General features: G+C 38.9%; 1 protein-coding gene across 1 annotated transcript; it reads left to right on the top strand.

Moving 5' to 3' along the window:
• Positions 1–697: 697 nt before the first annotated feature.
• Positions 698–4210, top strand: LOC149829020 (plant intracellular Ras-group-related LRR protein 4-like). The gene is made up of 4 exons (XM_090017028.1): positions 698–1750; positions 2336–3249; positions 3385–3561; positions 3662–4210. The coding sequence occupies exons 1-3, from the start codon at positions 1141–1143 to the stop codon at positions 3529–3531; spliced, it is 1671 nt and encodes a 556-aa protein (XP_089873154.1). The 5' UTR covers positions 698–1140; the 3' UTR covers positions 3532–3561; positions 3662–4210.
• The last annotated feature ends 12942 nt before the right edge of the window (positions 4211–17152 follow it).

The following is a 17152-nucleotide window of genomic DNA, read 5'->3' as shown; positions in this document are numbered from 1 at the left end:
TGGCTTTACTTGTCAGGTTGTCATAAAGTGTCTCATTCGCGTCACTCCCGACACCAAACTCTAAATGTCGTGTCACTGTGACATGGCTTGGAGGCGGTTAAATATCAGTACATCTAAGGGTGTCAATGGGTCGGGTTTGACTCAGACCCTGACCTGTACCAAACCCCTATACAGTTAAAGTTTGGTAAATAAAAAAAAGGGATCCAATTAGAAACCAGGTGGGATTCAAAAGGTCTGATTAGTGTATGGAGCCATGTATGGTTTGTGAAATTTAATACCAGAACAGGTTCAACCCGAGTTCCGATTAAGGCCTGTGATTTTTTAATATAAAAAAGATAAAAAATAATATTTTACTGTATAGAGACGGGTATGGTTCAAGTAATCTTTATAAGACTCGGGTATGGTTTTTCTTATAGTATACCCGATAAGACCTGGGTCCGGACCCGGCATCAGTACCTCAAAACAAATCTGGATTTGAACTCACCTGAGTCCGAACCAGATCCGACCCGGTGATACCCCTACTCCTATCTTTTTAAGTATGGGTAAAATAATCATTTTACAAAGGACATGGTCGTCATTATTGGTCAATCGTGCAAGTTATCAAGTTTTCACATTACATAAGAGAGAGAAAGAGGAGCGTTGTAATAACCCAAAAACAAAAAAACTTTTCTCTCTCTCTCTCTCTCTCTAAAAAGACTCTCTCACATTATCTCTCTTCTGCAACTCCTGTCGTGATCATCATCACCTTCGCCATTTACGCTGTTATCTCCCAACCGAAAAAGAGGAAAAGAAAAAAAGACAAAAACCCCAACAAAAACCCAACTCTTAAATCTCACCTCGAGCCAGAGAAAATTGCGGATTCTCCTCCTTCGTGCTTGGTTTCTCTCTCTACCTCTGTCTCTTTCTCTCTCTAACACTTTAGAGCAAAAACAGGGAGTAAATCGAGTAAGGATTGACGACCATCGATCCTCATCCTCTCTCTCTCTCTCTCTCTCTCTCTCTCTCTCTCTCTCTCTCTCGAGCTGCAGAAGAAAAAAGAGGGAGGAAGGTGTGAGAGCCATCGATTTCCCAACCTCACAATGAGGTAGAATCTCGAAGAAGAAGGCAGAAGGAGAGGTGGGTTTTGGTTGGTGTTGGGAGATGGGCTCGTTTCTGGAGTCGATCGACGGTGTGGTGGAGGAGATCATGATAATTCACCGGTCTCTGCCGACGAGGCCGGGCTTGGACGAGGTGGAGGCCGCGATGGCCGTCGTTCGGAACGTGGAGAAGGAGGAGCAGGCGAGGCTGGAAGCCATCTCGAGGCAGAGGAAGGCCCAAGAGGTCCCCGACGAGCTCTTCTTCGTGCTGCAGGAGATGCAGAGGAGCCTCGCCTGCTGGCAGAGCAAGCAGCAGAAGGGGGAGGCCCTCGCCATGCTCGATCTTGAGAAGACGCACGTCCTCTTCGACGATATCGTCCAGCGGGCCTCCAATTGCTTGCCTAATTCCAGCGACCGCGGCGGCTCGACCGCCGCGGTGACGGCTCCCGGCGAGGTCGCAGCCAGCTCGGCGGCAGCGTCTTCTTCTTCTTCGGTGAGAGACACCTATTTCTCCTCGGGGAAGGCTTCGGTTTCTGGACGGCCGGAGATGGTGTTCGAGACGAAGGACGATAGCTTCGTCAAGAGGGCAAAGAGCTCCCCGTTCGTCGACGGGATCGTCTCCGTGGAAGCTCCGCGGCTGCGGGACTCGTCGCTGACGATACAGCCGCCTTCTAGTGAGTCTTCATTTGGGATCATCAGTTTGTGTTTTTTACTTCTTCTCCCTGTTGATGATGAGGTGATTTGTTGGTTGGTGGTCTGTTGATTTTTGCTTATTTTCGTTGGTATTCATCAGTAATTCGTGCCACTTGCTTTTGATTTGATGATTGAAAATGAAATGTTAATTTTGTTCCTTTTTTTACATTCATTATGTTCCTCATCGATTCGTTGAATGTGAATTTTGTTTACCATTTTGTTTCCTTCATCAGATATCGAACTGTATTAGTTTGTTGAAGACTAATAGAATGTGAACAAATCTCTCATCTTTTTTTTCTGTTGGTATATGATTTTCAGTTTAAATTTATTGATTAGTTGTGAATGTGAATGGCATTTCCCTCTTGAATTCTATTAGAATTATTTTAATTCAATTAGGAGATCTGGAATTCTAATTTTGATTGCATTTGACTTTATTTTCTTGATTCATGAGAACGTTTTGCTTTACTGAAAGATGTGGAATGTAAAACTTAAGCCCAATCATTTATGTGTTTTCTGAATTCATGAGGGCTGATATTAAATGTTTGGGGAATGGGATCTGTTTGTAGGTGAAGATGGTGAGAAGATGAGTCTGATAAAACTGGCAAGCCTAATTGAGGTTTCTTCAAAGAAGGGAACCAAGGCGCTTGATCTTCACAGCAAATTGCATGACCAGATTGATTGGCTGCCTGATTCCTTAGGGAAACTCTCGACACTCATGACACTAGATTTATCTGAAAATAGGATTGTCACACTTCCCACTACCATTGGAGGACTATCTTCCTTAACTAAATTGGATCTCCATTCAAATCGGATTGCCAGTTTACCGGAATCCATAGGTGATCTATTTAGCCTAGTTGACTTGGATTTACATGGTAACCAGTTAGCTACATTACCAGCTTCGATCGGAAAGTTATCATGCTTGGTGAACCTCGACGTTAGCTCGAACCAGCTGTCATTTTTACCTGATACCATAGGAAATCTTATTAGATTAAAGAGATTGATCATTGAAACAAATGAGATTGAGGAATTACCATTTACTATTGGCCAATGTGCTTCCCTTGTTGAGTTTCGAGCGGACTTCAATCAACTCAAAGCCTTACCAGAAGCTGTTGGGAAGCTCGAGTCTTTGGAAATCGTAACCTTGCACTATAACAAGATTAAAGGATTACCAACTACTATGGCATCACTTGCAAAGCTGAAGGAACTTGATGTCAGCTTCAATGAACTTGAGTCGGTGCCAGAGAGCTTGTGCCTGTCCACCAGCATTGTGAAACTGAATCTTGGGAACAATTTTTCTGATCTACAGTATTTGCCAAGATCGATTGGCAACCTTGAGATGCTTGAAGAATTAGATATCGGCAATGACCAAATAAGAGTTCTCCCTGACTCATTCTCGATGTTAACCAAGCTGAGAATACTTAACGCTGATGGAACACCATTAGAGGTACCGCCTAGAGATGTAGCTGACAAAGGTGCTCAGGTAGTTGAGGCATTCCTTTTGTTTTTATCTTTTCTTTTTCTATTTTGGTAATTTCTGTTTCCATTTGAAATGGGAATTCCTCATATATTGTTACTTGTTCCTTTACTAATGCTAATAATCTGTGTTTTTCTTCAGGCTGTTGTGCAATACATGGCTGAATTTGTTGCTAAAAAGGATGTTAAATCACAGCCTGTTAAGCAGAAGAGGACTTGGGTTCAATTTTGCTTTTTCTCTAGGCCTAACAAGAGGAAGCATGATGGTGTGGACTATGTCAAAGCTTAAAATTTGAACTTTTAAGACATCACTGATTCAGTAAGCTGAGCTTTTTGACAGATATCATTTAGATGTTTTCTAAATGTTGATCTTTAACTTATTTCCTGAAATTTTTATTCAGTTGTCTAACATTTTACAGATGAACCGTTGACCATTCTATAAATGCATGGTCAAAATAGAGCTAATGTCAAGAGAAGAAAGGGTTGTGCCTAAGTACATGTTAGATTTCTGCTGGCCAATTCATGTTAGTAAATTCTCTTCTGTTTTTTGGTTTTTTTAATCTGATTGCTTTATTGTTATTGTTCTTGTACTTGCACGAGATGTATCATTGAATTTGAGAGAGAAGTTTTGTACTTTGCAGTCATCTCCACTAAATAAGATGCAGGGTTGATGTTGTTTCACCTCTTACCTATATGCTTTGGAACTTGTTTGCTGTATCATGAGTTTTGTTACTCTTCTTCCTTATATCGGAGTGCAGTTCTCGCAAGTTAGCAAAGACATCAAAACCTTTTGATGCCAATTAGTCAAGATTTGAGAAAAGTGGGAACCATATCTCTGCAAGTTAACAAACTTTTTCTGACATCATGTAATCCTTTGGCATCAGATGAGTGTTGCTTTGCAGCGACAACAAGCCATCTTACCAATTTGTAATGATTCTTTTCAATTCTTTAACCTTTTTATGTCAAAATGAATATCATTGTCAAATACAAGAATTACTGCAGTTGCATTCATTAAATATGATCAATGGTTGCTGTGTATATTTTCCATCAGATAATCACATGCATTCATGCGTAAATGCGTTATGCAGCTTATGCTAATTATTAATCTTTCATTTAATTTGAATAATTTGGACTAGATCATCATTTTTTTGTTAATAGGCATGGTTATGAATCTAATCTTTTTTTTTAATCCTTAATAGACTACATTTTAGTATGTTGAGCTGGCCAGATTGTAAGGTAGCCAGGTAAGATAGAAATCCTTGATCGTGGAAGATGATATATATTTTTTTAGTCTTTAATGGACTATATTTTGGTATGTTGAGCTTGCGAGATTGTGAGGGGATAGGAATCCTTGATCATGAATCAAGGATAATTTACCTCTTGAACAACATAATGTAAAAAATTGTTCAGGTTTCATTGGATTATTGAAATCATTGAATTATGTGTCACCAAAGTGTCACTGTGTTATATAAAGGGTCAGCACACCATTTTATTTAAAGAATATATTATGAAAAATCATCAACTGGGATGAAAGCTGCTAATTTTTCAGAGTAGCCCCTGTTCTGGTGCTAAAGTGAGCAGTTGGACGCAAGTACTCTTGCTAAGCATGAAAAGCGTTAAACAAACAGATAACAGCACCTTTTTATTTTTTCCCCTTTTGTGGGTTTGGAGGAGGGGGGGGGGGGGGGAGGAGTGTGGTGGACGGTTCAGATTCAATTTTGCTAGAGGATTATGTGTAGTTTGAGTTGATTAAGTGATGGCATTGGTAACAAAATTGGTGAAGATGAGTGAGTGATGGAGGGTTAAAGGTACAGTTATTTTTCTTTTTCCAATGAAGTAGATGGATAAGGACATGTTCTAGCATATTTGGTAGCCCCTGGGTCTTGATTATGCACACTGTCTGTAGACAGGGTCATATGAAGAAAATGTACTATTGTAGGTTCAGCATTAAAACCTTTTCTTTAAATCTAAGAGAAAGGCACTAGTATTGAGTAGGTTGTCAAGAACATAAATGTTGACATGAGAAATTTTAGATGTTCAAGTCTAAAAGAAGTTATTATGCATGCATATGTTTTCATGAACTTGTCAAAATTTACTTCATCTACACACATTGTTAAGGTGGATATATTGGTACCTTTTAATTAGGGATTATGGCATGTCTCCAAAACATGTCTCATTATCTATAATTTAGTCGCTCTTTAAAGGCAGATAAAACTTTTGGTGAGCTAATATTTGTTGATAATGCAATGCAATCATCTTTTAGAGAGTATTTGCATTTGATGCAAGGTTCTGCTTTAGCTTGCCTGTATTTGCATTATGGTGCTTAAAGTGAAATATCTATCATTTTGACAGTTCTTGCAAACAGTTACAATGTTGTATTGAAAAATCAGGTTCTGGGTCCATTTTATTAGTATATTGTGTTTCTAAAGCCTTTTTCAGAGAGAATAGCAGATGCATTTGATTGAAAGATCTGTACCTATGTGTTTTAGTGACAATTGTGAATGCTATTGATAGCATCTTTGACAGAAGATTTCCTTCCATGACATTCTTTTATGGAAATGCAATGTTACTATTTCAATTTTAAAAATGTACCACTTTGGGTAACAATTGTACATTACTTATTTTATTGACATGACTTGGTGTGGCTCTACCAATGTTTTTTTCCTTAAATGATGAGCATGTTATGAACTAAACATTTGAACTTTTGTAAGTTTTTATTATTCTCCACATGATTCTTTAACAAAATCTGCATGTTCAAAAACCATGTTACCAGGTAGTGGATTGTGTCACAGGCCCAGATTGTCAGTCATGTGGCGTAGACACCAAAATAAGCAATTCTATCGCACATAAAGTAACAAGCTTTAATTTATGATTGTTGATATTAACTTTAAGGCAGTTGGAGTCCAGATTCTTAACTCGTGCACATTTGCTCAAATCATTGTTGACCTGTTATTTTAGGACGATTATTTCAAAGTTATTAAAATTTCTCACTGTAATGTCTTTTTCTTATAGGACTCATCTATGGGGTGCGGAATTGTATATTGTTGAGTGATTCCATTTGACTTGTTATCTCGTTTCCAGGTCTAGTTCAGTGTTGTCATTCTCATCTTTTTGAAATCATTAATGCTATGTTTTATTTCCTTGACATATTGCTTTAACATAGGCTTACAATTTCTATGTTCTAAATATCCAGCTGGCAATATGCTACTTCTAAGTTGAATCCTATCTCTAAGAGTTAAGTCTTGGAAGCTTTATTGTATTTGCCATTTCAACTCTGACATTCAACCTAAGCATCCATCAGTTATTTTTGTTCTTTATTATTGGAGTTTGACAAGACTATGAGTGATCCACTAGGAATTACCAGAAATATTGACAAATAGGAGCATTAAGGATTGCTAAATAGAAATTCTGAACACTGCCCTTTAGACCGCATAAGGAATTGTTTAACTTGACCTTTTCCTCTTCTCTTATGCAAAAAATTTTAGAATATGTTCCCATATATACCATTCTTTTAATCTAGTGCTAGAAGGATCATTCTTACACTCATCTTGCATAATTTTAGATCATTGTGTACCATCAAGGTAATGATAATTTGATCTAAGTTAAAATATTCAATGAAGTTGAGATGGTGATGGTGGTTGAAAGTTAGTTATTGGCAGCGCAGCTATGTATGGTATAAGATTCTCAACCTGCTGGAAATAAAGTGTTGGCTGTCATTCAAATCTTGAAGATGTTCATGTGTCTAAATATATATTTGCATTTGATCGTCTTTCAGTCACTGCCCGAGACTATCAATTTCTCCTTCATTTCTTCAGTAGGATGAATGTCATAGTTTTCAATGTTTGCATGCTTTTGTATTTGTCGGAGTAACTGCATGCTAGAAACCAGGATATTGGTGGCATCAAGCATATCAATGGGGTTGCATCTTGCAGCTAGAAGCATGAGCATTCAGATGGTGAGAGAGTCCAAGGCTTACACCATTTTATGTTACTTGAAAATGGTGGAGACTGTACGTACACACTCTGGAAAGGTGTCATAACATGTAAAGCTTGATTAATTAGGGTCTCGAACATCTCACAGTGAGGTGAGAGGTGTTGCAGTTTGAATCATTAGGGTCTCGAATATCTCACAGCGAGGTGAGAGGTGTCGCAGTTTGAATCATTAGGGTCTAGAGCATCTCACAGCTTGAATCATTAGCCCTTTAAGGAACTGTGCCCTGGAAAAGGTTCGAATCTAGTACTTTGGGGTTTGCGAACTTCTGTCAATATGCTTCAAACCTTCAGATACAAGTCTTAGTTCTGCTTGAAATAAGATTTCCAGCCTAAATTTGATGTGGCCAGCTCAACTATCCTTAGAACTTGAGTTTGACTGCTTTGAATCTGGGTTGTGTAAAATTTTTGTACCCTTTTGGAATTCAAAGGGAGTCAATCCTTCTGTTTGTGGATCTCATAGGAGAACAATGGGCCGACTGCATCAAGCATAGCTGCTTACATACAACTCCATGTGAATCCATTTCAAGGTCTGCCATATCTTGTTTTAGCAAAAGAACCAGTTCAGTTTACTGGGCCCTTTTATTTTTCTTGGATTTGCTGAGTTGGGGTTGATTTACATGTTTTTCTTTGATTCTTATGTGATGGATGGATCCTTCACTTAGGATTTCAGTTTGATAAAACACATAATTTAATGTAGTAGTTTGTGAATATTTCTAATTTAGGATCTCAAGTAGGGTAAAAACCATGGGAAGAGAAGGGTCCACACACAGTTCCTGTATGCTTGGGTTAATTTCTGTGTTTTTTGGAAAAATGAATTTCTACTACCAACAGTAAAAGCAAGACAATGGAACATGAGTGGCAATGATGGCTGCTGTTAGGTTTCTGTTCATATATTGGTCATCACTTGTAGGTCTGTTCATCGGAGTGATATGCAGCTAACTGTTTTGCTTTCATTTATTCTTTTGTCCTCTCCAAACTTACGAGTCCTTATTTCTTCCTATTTGGCTTATGTTTCATTCCATCGTCCCACCTAAAATGCAACTTATCAATGATGTGGGAGATCCACCAAGGTCATTAGACTTTTGGAGATCATGGCAATCCATTCTATCTCACATGTTTGAGTCCAAACATGATCTAGAGACTTCTGATCTCTGAGGTGGATAGGTTGTATTTGGATGCTCAAGAATGCTGGAACTTATTATCATGTGGAAACGTGGTACCAGATCTAAAATGGATGCAAAATATTGAAAAAATCAAAGCACAAATTGAAATTAAGATTTATGTGGTAGTATTCTTCTTCTCTTTCATCTTCAAGCTCTGTCTGTCTGTTTCTCTTAATAGGAGCAGACTAGCAGTGGATGCTCTTTTTTATCTCACAAAACCCTAGTAGGATTCAGCATCCATCTGTTTTCTTATTTATGTTCCTAATATTGATAGGGTTTTTTCCAAAATCATCCCTGCTTTATGGCACATTCTCAAAATCAACCCTGCCTTATTGGCATTCTCAGAACTGCACCCTCGGGGTTAACTGCCGTAAGAGAAGTTGATGGAAACCGTTTATCCCTAGTAAAATGACACCTTTGCCCTTATAGATTCATTACATCATTTGCTCGAATTCTAGCACAAGATGAATAAAACGGAATAGTTTTTTCCTTTATCATCCAAAAAAAGATGTAATATTCCCATGACAACAATCAACTCACATGGATGTAATCGATGCATTACGACCATGAATGGGGGGCCATTTAGATTTTTTTTTTTTTGAAAAGCAAGCTGGGTTTAGGCAGACCCCCACCAGTTACATAACATACCATTGGGTTTTGAACTTGCAACGTCCCAACACTAGCTGCTCCTACCAGACAAGTTGAGCCCCCATTGGTTTCTTTAAGTATAATTTGTGGACATTGCTCTAAAATCATGTCCAAAAGGGAAGACTAAGAAACGAGTGAATAAGAGAAAAGGCATTCCTTCATAGAGACCACCGTAGAAATTGAGAAGAAGCCTAAATAAGAAACCACAAGATAAATAAAATTCCTAAAAGGGGAGCGATCTGACGCCTAATGGCCAAGAAGGTTAGAGAAAAAGTATTCAAGAGTCATTCATTGACCACCTTTTTAGAGAGAGAGAGAGAGGGGTGGGGGCAGGGGCAGGGCACTGTTGGAGAAGATGAGCTTCAATTGCTTGAGATTTTCATGCTGGGGTTTGGGGTTATGATGTTTGTCACTTCATTGACCACTTAAATCGTGGTCAACATTTGACCATGGTTAATTTAAATTCACGTTGACAGAATGATGCATTTGTCTAAATAGTGAAAAGGGGAGGGGTGATTTTGGCAATATGGATAAGGCAGGCATGATTTTGAGAATAGCCTATTAGATATGGATGGTTTTTAAAAACACCCATATGGGTATGATACCCATCTACCAAATTGTCCTTGTATCTTTGAAAAAGGTTATTTTCATAGACTGAATTATCCTTCACCAGTTCTTAACTAATATTTAATAAGGGAAGGCATTTCATAATAGGCTTTAATTTAAATAATCTATACTTTGACTTGATCACGTTATAAAGATTCGACGCTATCTGTAACCAAGTTTGAGTTAAGCGCTACCTGAGTTACTCTAGTGGGATACACGCAGTCGATCACCATTTACCCTTAATTAATTCTGCTAATTTTTATGTTTTATTCATGGGCGGAGCTAAGGGGGGGCAGGACTGGGCTGTAGCCCAGTCCTGCCTCCCGAAACAGTTAAATTTTTTTTTTTTTTTGTAAAAGCCCAATCCTAGCCCAGCCCTGATTCCATATGAAATAGATTTGTATCCATTTTTTTAGCCCAGCCCTGACTGCAGCAAATAGTTTGATTTGTCCATATGAAATAGATTTTTATTAATAATTGTAGCCATTTTTTATTTTATCTAAAAAAAAAAAAAATCGTGGCGCTGCCCACGAACCCCCGACTATCAAACCAGTTTTTTTTTTCTACACCCCTGTTTGCCCCCCCCCCCCCCCCCCTCACATGAATCCTAGCTACGCCACTGGTTTTATTTATTCTAACCACATGTTTGGATAGCTTTATAAATTGCTCCTTGCCATTTATGTTTATTTTAAAGCGCAAGTTTTGGTGTTTGGCTCTTTACATTTTTACTTTTTTTAATGACTATAAATTTCACGGAGGCCTACTTTTTTTTGTTAAAAAGTAATTGTTTTCTTTCACCACATTTTTATCATCCCCATCACCACTACCACCATTTCTCAACCATCAGTACCACCACTTCTCCACCACCACCACCTTTGCCATCACCACTATCACCACCACCACTACCTTTGTCATTACCACCATTATGATCACTACCATCACTGCCATTACCACACCACCACCACCACTACTACGGTCACCATCATCACCCCTGATCACTAATCTTTTTTTGTTCTTTATTATATAATTTAAATAGTGATAATCCAAACCAGGGTTACCAGAAACACTATAAGAGAATGTCAGAAATGGGAAACACTGTGTTTTCAAAACATTTGGGAAACACCAAAAAATTCATGGAAAATACATTTTCAATGCTTCGAGAAACTATTTTCCACACTATGGGAAACCATTTCCCATGCGTCTCTCTTTAATTAAGTAATCAATAATGATTTCCAGCCCTATGAGCTCCAATAGTTTGAGTTCCATCCATATCTGGCATATTCTCGTCCCTTGAGAGAAGATGAAAACTTTTGCCCGTCACTGTGGGAGTTTCATCGTCCAGAAGGAGTTCAACGGCGATTAGGGTTCCCTTCGCTTCTCTCTTCTTCTTTCAATTTTGGAGAAAAGGAAAGGTTGAAACCCCCTTCGTGTTTTTTTTTTAATATTATTTAATGATTGATTGCATATTCAGTACATAGAATTATTATTTATTTCATTTATGACCCTCTGTGAGTTGTTTGTACAGCGGTTCTGTTTTTGAAAATTTTAAAAACTGATTGATCTGTTGAAAATTTTTGAGACAGGGTGTCTAAACTTTTCTGTTTAACTCAAAAAAGATTCAGAATTTTTGTTTTAGGGCTATGGCTTTTCTGATATTTGCCTGGACTTATCTTTTGACTTTTCTGATATTAAAAAGAATGTTTCTGATTTGCTGAAAACCTCTCAGTGCTGTATTTTGACAAAAATAAAGCTACAAAGAGTGAGGTCTAAATGCAATCCATGTTAGCAAGGTGAAACAATCTAGATTGAGTTGGGTCAGATATGATTAATAAATCATGTAAAAATCAAATCTAATATATGATCGGGTCCCTTGAATTGGATCAAATAAGCTAGGTTGTGATCTGAGTAAACCCAGTGGGATAAATCAAAACTAGATTTGATTCAGTTGGACATGACCAAACTCAATGGACCCATTTTGACTAAAGTAAATCCAGTTGAAAGAGTAAACAATTTGGTTGTTATTGGACCAAAAACTGCACATTGAACCCACAAACATGTTTGAGGGACTTTTATTTTACACAAAATCAAAGTCAGTCCTTAAACTTAACTAGTTTGGATCTATTTTGTTATTGTGTGTATTGGGACAAATAACAGAATATTGGATGTTCAATTTAATATTTTTTTGTTGATTCAAAACTCATGGTACAGATTGAATCCTGTTATAATCCGAATGCAACTCTACTTAATATGCGTAAGTTTGGATCCAAATTGGTATGATAGGATGCAGAATTATTTATATCGGCATAATTGATTATGTGTTTAATGCATGTGTACTTTGTATGATATTTCTTTGGATATGGATTCATATTAGACTTAGATTTTATGGTAGATCCGGATAGTATCAAGCTTGACATTTGAATCTAATAATATATTTTATACAAGTATGGGTTTGAACTGTAGTGAAATCCTAATGAATCAAGAATATGATATAGTTGATTTGAGTTCTGTTCAAGACTGTGATGAGTGTGAATGAGCTTCTCTTTATCATGTGGTTTGCTTCATTTTGTTCATTAGCTCTAAGTGTTTGTAGCTAATGTTTGTTTGATGATTGACGGGCTTTATGCTGGCCTAGCCAAAAAACACAATCTTTGTATTTGCTTGGTTTTCATTTGCTTCCGGATAGTGGCAGCCTGATGGGTGTACAGTATGTAAATTTGGCCCAAGTGGATGTTAAACCAGGTCGAGGGATGGGAATATGCATGATCAAATCTTAGTTGGACTTGGTCGGTTAACCACAAACTTGCATGAACCACTCATCACTCATACAAGCAAACTGTCTTAAACTGTTCATACTATGGCTTACTGGCCCAGCCTGCATGTACTTATGTGCATCATTAACCAACTGAGCTAAGTGCAGCATCCAACGCCCAACTCGACTGAACCCAATGGATGCATCAGCATCAGTGATTGTCTCACTAATAGGGTCTTTAGTGGCAGTTTCACCATTGTGTCGACATGAGCCAATGGTGCTAGCTTATTTGCTTGCAGTTGAAAATTTTAGTTTAGGGTTGAACTTGGGCAAAAATGAGAAACAAATAGGTACAATTAAGCATAATCCAAGACAGACTCGGATATTATTTGAACCATGTTGATCATACAATACATGGTTCCAAATTGCGTGATGGTTTTTCGTACTAATGTTGGGTGGTAGGTTGAGGACACAACCTGGACATGATTGGACTAATGGGCTAGGAATTTCTCTCGATTAGCTGTCTTTAACGTGCTCACAATTGGATCTGGATATGGGGAGTCAAATTTTGTTTAGATAATCAATTCGTTGCTGACCAACAGGGGCTCCGCTTGTCTCGCAGGAGCAGTTAGTGTACGTAACCTTGTGTTGGGACGTTGCAAGTTCGAACCCCAAATGGTATGGTTGTACAACTGGCAGGGGTCGGCCTAACCCCAGCTTTTTCTGTCGAAAAAAAAAATCAATTTGTTCCTGGCCAAAACAAAAAAAAAATGTAATTGGGTAACTTCTCCAGGCTGCTAAACAAATAAAATATGATGAAAATATAAAATAAGAGATTATAAGAAATTGCCCCAAGGGGGGTTGGCATAGTGGGATGGGGCCTTCACACTGCTAGACTGGCAATCAAGGTTTGATTATCATGGGTGTCACCCCTCTGTGCAAGCCAATGCCTAACAAAGACCCGGGGTACTAGGCTCTGCCAGCATTACGACCGTAGGTATGGCAGGCTGAGCCAGCGTGACCAGGTCTTTGTGCCGGGTGTGATTTCTTCAAGTTATAAATTCAAAAAAAAGAAAGATTATAAGAAATTTTTTATTTGAGGCAACCTTTTTTTTTCCTTTTTGGATTAGAAAGCTGGGGTTAAGCAGACCCCTACCAGAGAAGATGACTACATATTTTAAACAGATTCAAGATTGTTGGGATCTGGAATCCAATGAAGCGGCTTGTCCTTCCAAACACAATTTTCTTTCAGCACGGCTATCTGTGCAAAAACTCTAGCCACCCCATCACAATTTTCCTCGTTCTTCAATTTACACTGAAACCGGTTAAATCTGAAGATTATTCACAATAAATCAATCATTATCACCATTTTGATCTTCCTCTCCCTCGATCAAAGCATCACCCTCACCACCACATCCCTTTTTTTTTATTTGAGGCAACTTGAACTGGCTTTCCTAACAAAAAAGAGAGCCTTGGAAAGATGTGAAGCCAATCGAAACCTCATTAAGCTGCTTAGTTTTCAAGCAACTTGACCTGTTTACAATGTTAACTTTGTCATAAGGTACATATATTAAATTGACCTATTATAAGGGTCAATGCTCTCTCTCTCTCTCTCTCTCTCTCTCTCTCTCTCTCTCTCTCTCTCTCTCATATATATATATATATATATATATATATATATATATATATATATATATATATATATATCCTGAAAAGTGGACCTTAACTTATCTAACGGTTAGATATACCTAATCTTAAGCATGATTTTTCTTTATGTTCCGGTGTTTTTTTCTTATGACGAGGAACCCTCGCCGAAGCGAGGAAAACCCCAAGTGGAGCCCCACGACCTATTGTTGTGTCCGAACATCTGAGTCCCACCATGGAAAGGACTTCGTGGAGTATGTGTCTCAAATCCTATTGTTTCTCTCCTTCCATACCATCCACCAGGCGGTAAGTAGCCAACACCTCCAAACATAGAACCACTTTGCAGACCTTATAGATGCAGGGCCTAGCAAAAGTTCTTGAGCAAAGGGACGGTTTAGCCACATGCAGATCCCTCAGTTGCCACCTCATGTTCAGTAGATTGCTGAAAAAAGGACAGCCGCAGGTGATAGGCCGTTTCAGAGGAAGCAGCACACAACAAATGCTAACCATATGTTGCCCCCTCTTGCATAGATTGTCATGCATGGGGATTCGATTTAGAGAAACCATCAATGTAAAGCACTTTGACCTCGGTGAGGGGCATGATCCTCATATACATTTGGAAGGTCGTACTATATTTGCACAAGTTTAGTGAGGGAGAAGTAAAAAGATGCGACCCAGAAAGCCCTGTCGTCACTACAAAATTTTGTATTATTAACTACGGCCGCTGGCCATAGTTAATGCTAACAAAATTGCAGTAAATAATCTTTAACTATGGCCAATGGTCATAGTGGATTCGTAGTATATAGTATTGTACCTAATAACATTAACTACGGTTGGACCATAGTAACTGATGACTATTAAGTATGGTCAGTGGACGCAGTAAATAAGCATAGCATTAACTACAGCTGATAACCGTAGCAAATGAGGATACTGACCGGTAATGGCAAACTATTAACTCCGGTCAGAAGCCATAGTCACTGATGACTATTAAGTACGACCATGGCCGTAGTTAATGGTATTTTCTTTTTTAGCTATTCATATGCCCCTAGAACTGCTGCTTTACCTACAGAAAAAAAGAATGAACTACGGCAAGGAGCAGCAAATATATATAGGGAACATACCTTTCCAATGCCTCTACAAGTTGGACATACTCTCCGCTTGGAATCAATGGGATGATTGCTTCCTTCTGCAGTAGCACAAAGAAAAAAAACAATAGATTAACAAATATAGAAGCTGAAATAACTCTGCAAGTGGAATGCACATATAGCTAGCTATGTATGCATGATTTGGAAAAAAAATTGCAGACCTCTATTGCAATGGGAAAAAGAAAATTGTGTAAAGAAACCACCCAAGAAACAAATAAATCACAAAATGCTTGATGCAAACAGGCGGGTTTATGACCAATACCATTTAGTGTACATAAGACAGCTCTCATCCAAAATGCCATTACATTCTCTTTAGCACTAAACCATAGTGATGTTAGGATGGATGAAAGGACCCTGTTTCTGTACTGTCAACAAGTTGTGAATTGACACTAATGATATGCAAGAAAATAATATAATATAAGTGATCATTTTTTGCAAATATACAATTAAACAAGATCTTGATCAAGGATAGACAATTTCAATATATAATTCATAATCCAAAGCATGAAAAAATTGAAAATTTAAATACAATCATAACAAAAAGAAAATTTCAGTATATAATTCATAATCCAATGCATGACAAAATTGAAAATTTAAATACAAACATAACGAAAAGAAAATTTCCCATATTAGGCATAGTCGAGCTATCAAGAGCGCAAGATGCAATGGTTAATATTTTAACTAAAACAACTTCTGGAGTGGCAAGTATCAATGGAAATATCAAGTGCAAACAGATTTCAATGTAAAACACAACATAATATCCACAATAGGAAGCTTACTTTGCATTAAAACAATTTCACCAACAGATTTTTTTGACAATCTGCTTAGCCCATGATGATATGTTGAATTGTGGGTTATTGATGCAGAGCAGGACTGGGTAAAGTCTACACCGAGTAACCCAGGCAAGGAACCGGGTCTACGCGAGGGGGTTGAAGATCAGACCCATGCAGCTGATCCGATCCAGATCGTGAAGGTGCAAGAGTGAGGCACCCCTGTGCACCTACTCCGGACGAGCACGGAGAGTACAGGCCGGGATGCCCCAGGTCCAGCAGCACTCAGGAGTTTTCTCGGGTCCGGGATCGGACCCGAGACCCATAACCAACTGAAGTCTTTAAATGCCCATCCTAGGGTTGCGTGCAGGGGTTGTTGAATTCTGAAAAGCTTTTCTGCCATTTTGCTTCAGCCGCACGCTCTTTACTGCTTGTTTTTTTTTTCTTTATCCCCTTTTCAATCATTCTATTTAGTCTTTGTCAATTATTGTTTTTCTTTCACGGCTAGTATTCTTAATTTGTAAACGTTACCAGTCTTTTAATACATTGTGGTTCGCATACATTGATCCGAGCATTCCTTCCTTCACGTTGTCATTGGATTATCGTGTACTACACAATCGATGCCTTGGGGGAATCATCCAACGTCAGGACAGCGTCGGCCTCCTCCCTGACTCGCAGTCCTCAACGTCAACACCCAACGTGTAGGTTGTGCTCCAGGTTCTCTCGCTGCATCAAGGTGAAGGTTGCAGTTTTCGATACCGCGTTGCATCAAAGTGGTATCAGAGCCCAGGCGTCCTCCTTCGGCAGCGTGATGTCTCATAAGGCGAGGACTGATCCAGCAAGTGGCAAGGAGAAGGAGGAAATCGGTGTTGAAGATCCGGTGTTGCGGGTGCTTGACGCAGTGACTCAGATTCAGGAAAACCTATAGCGCATCAGCAAAGAGGTCGCGAGTTTGTCGAGATGCGTGGACGGGATTGATGATTGGCTCGGAGCCATCGACTCGTCTGGGGAAGCGCACGCGGCCTCCATGCTGAAAACGGGGGCGAAAGTGGGTGACGGTGCGGAAAATCAAGAAGTTGTTGCTGCAGCCGAAGCAGGCCAGTCGATCCCTCATGGCCGCACCACCGCCCCGAACCTGGTACTTTCCCTAATGTCAGACTCAGTCACAGCTGCTACCCAGCCTCTCGGTGCCT

The sequence above is a fragment of the Nuphar pumila genome, chromosome 9, assembly GCF_984573655.1.
Source record: "Nuphar pumila chromosome 9, dmNupPumi1.hap1.1, whole genome shotgun sequence".
Lineage (NCBI taxonomy): Eukaryota > Viridiplantae > Streptophyta > Magnoliopsida > Nymphaeales > Nymphaeaceae > Nuphar > Nuphar pumila.
The sequence above is the reverse complement of the archived record's forward strand: the minus strand, read 5'-3'. Positions and strand labels throughout refer to the sequence as shown.

Excerpts from the sequence above, each read along its gene's own strand:
- LOC149829020 (XM_090017028.1), top strand. The coding sequence starts at position 1,141 with ATGGGCTCGTTTCTGGAGTCGATCGACGGTGTGGTGGAGGAGATCATG. Across the intron at positions 1,751-2,335 it reads GACGATACAGCCGCCTTCTA|GTGAAGATGGTGAGAAGATG; the intron begins GTGAGTCTTCAT and ends ATCTGTTTGTAG. Across the intron at positions 3,250-3,384 it reads TAGCTGACAAAGGTGCTCAG|GCTGTTGTGCAATACATGGC; the intron begins GTAGTTGAGGCA and ends GTTTTTCTTCAG.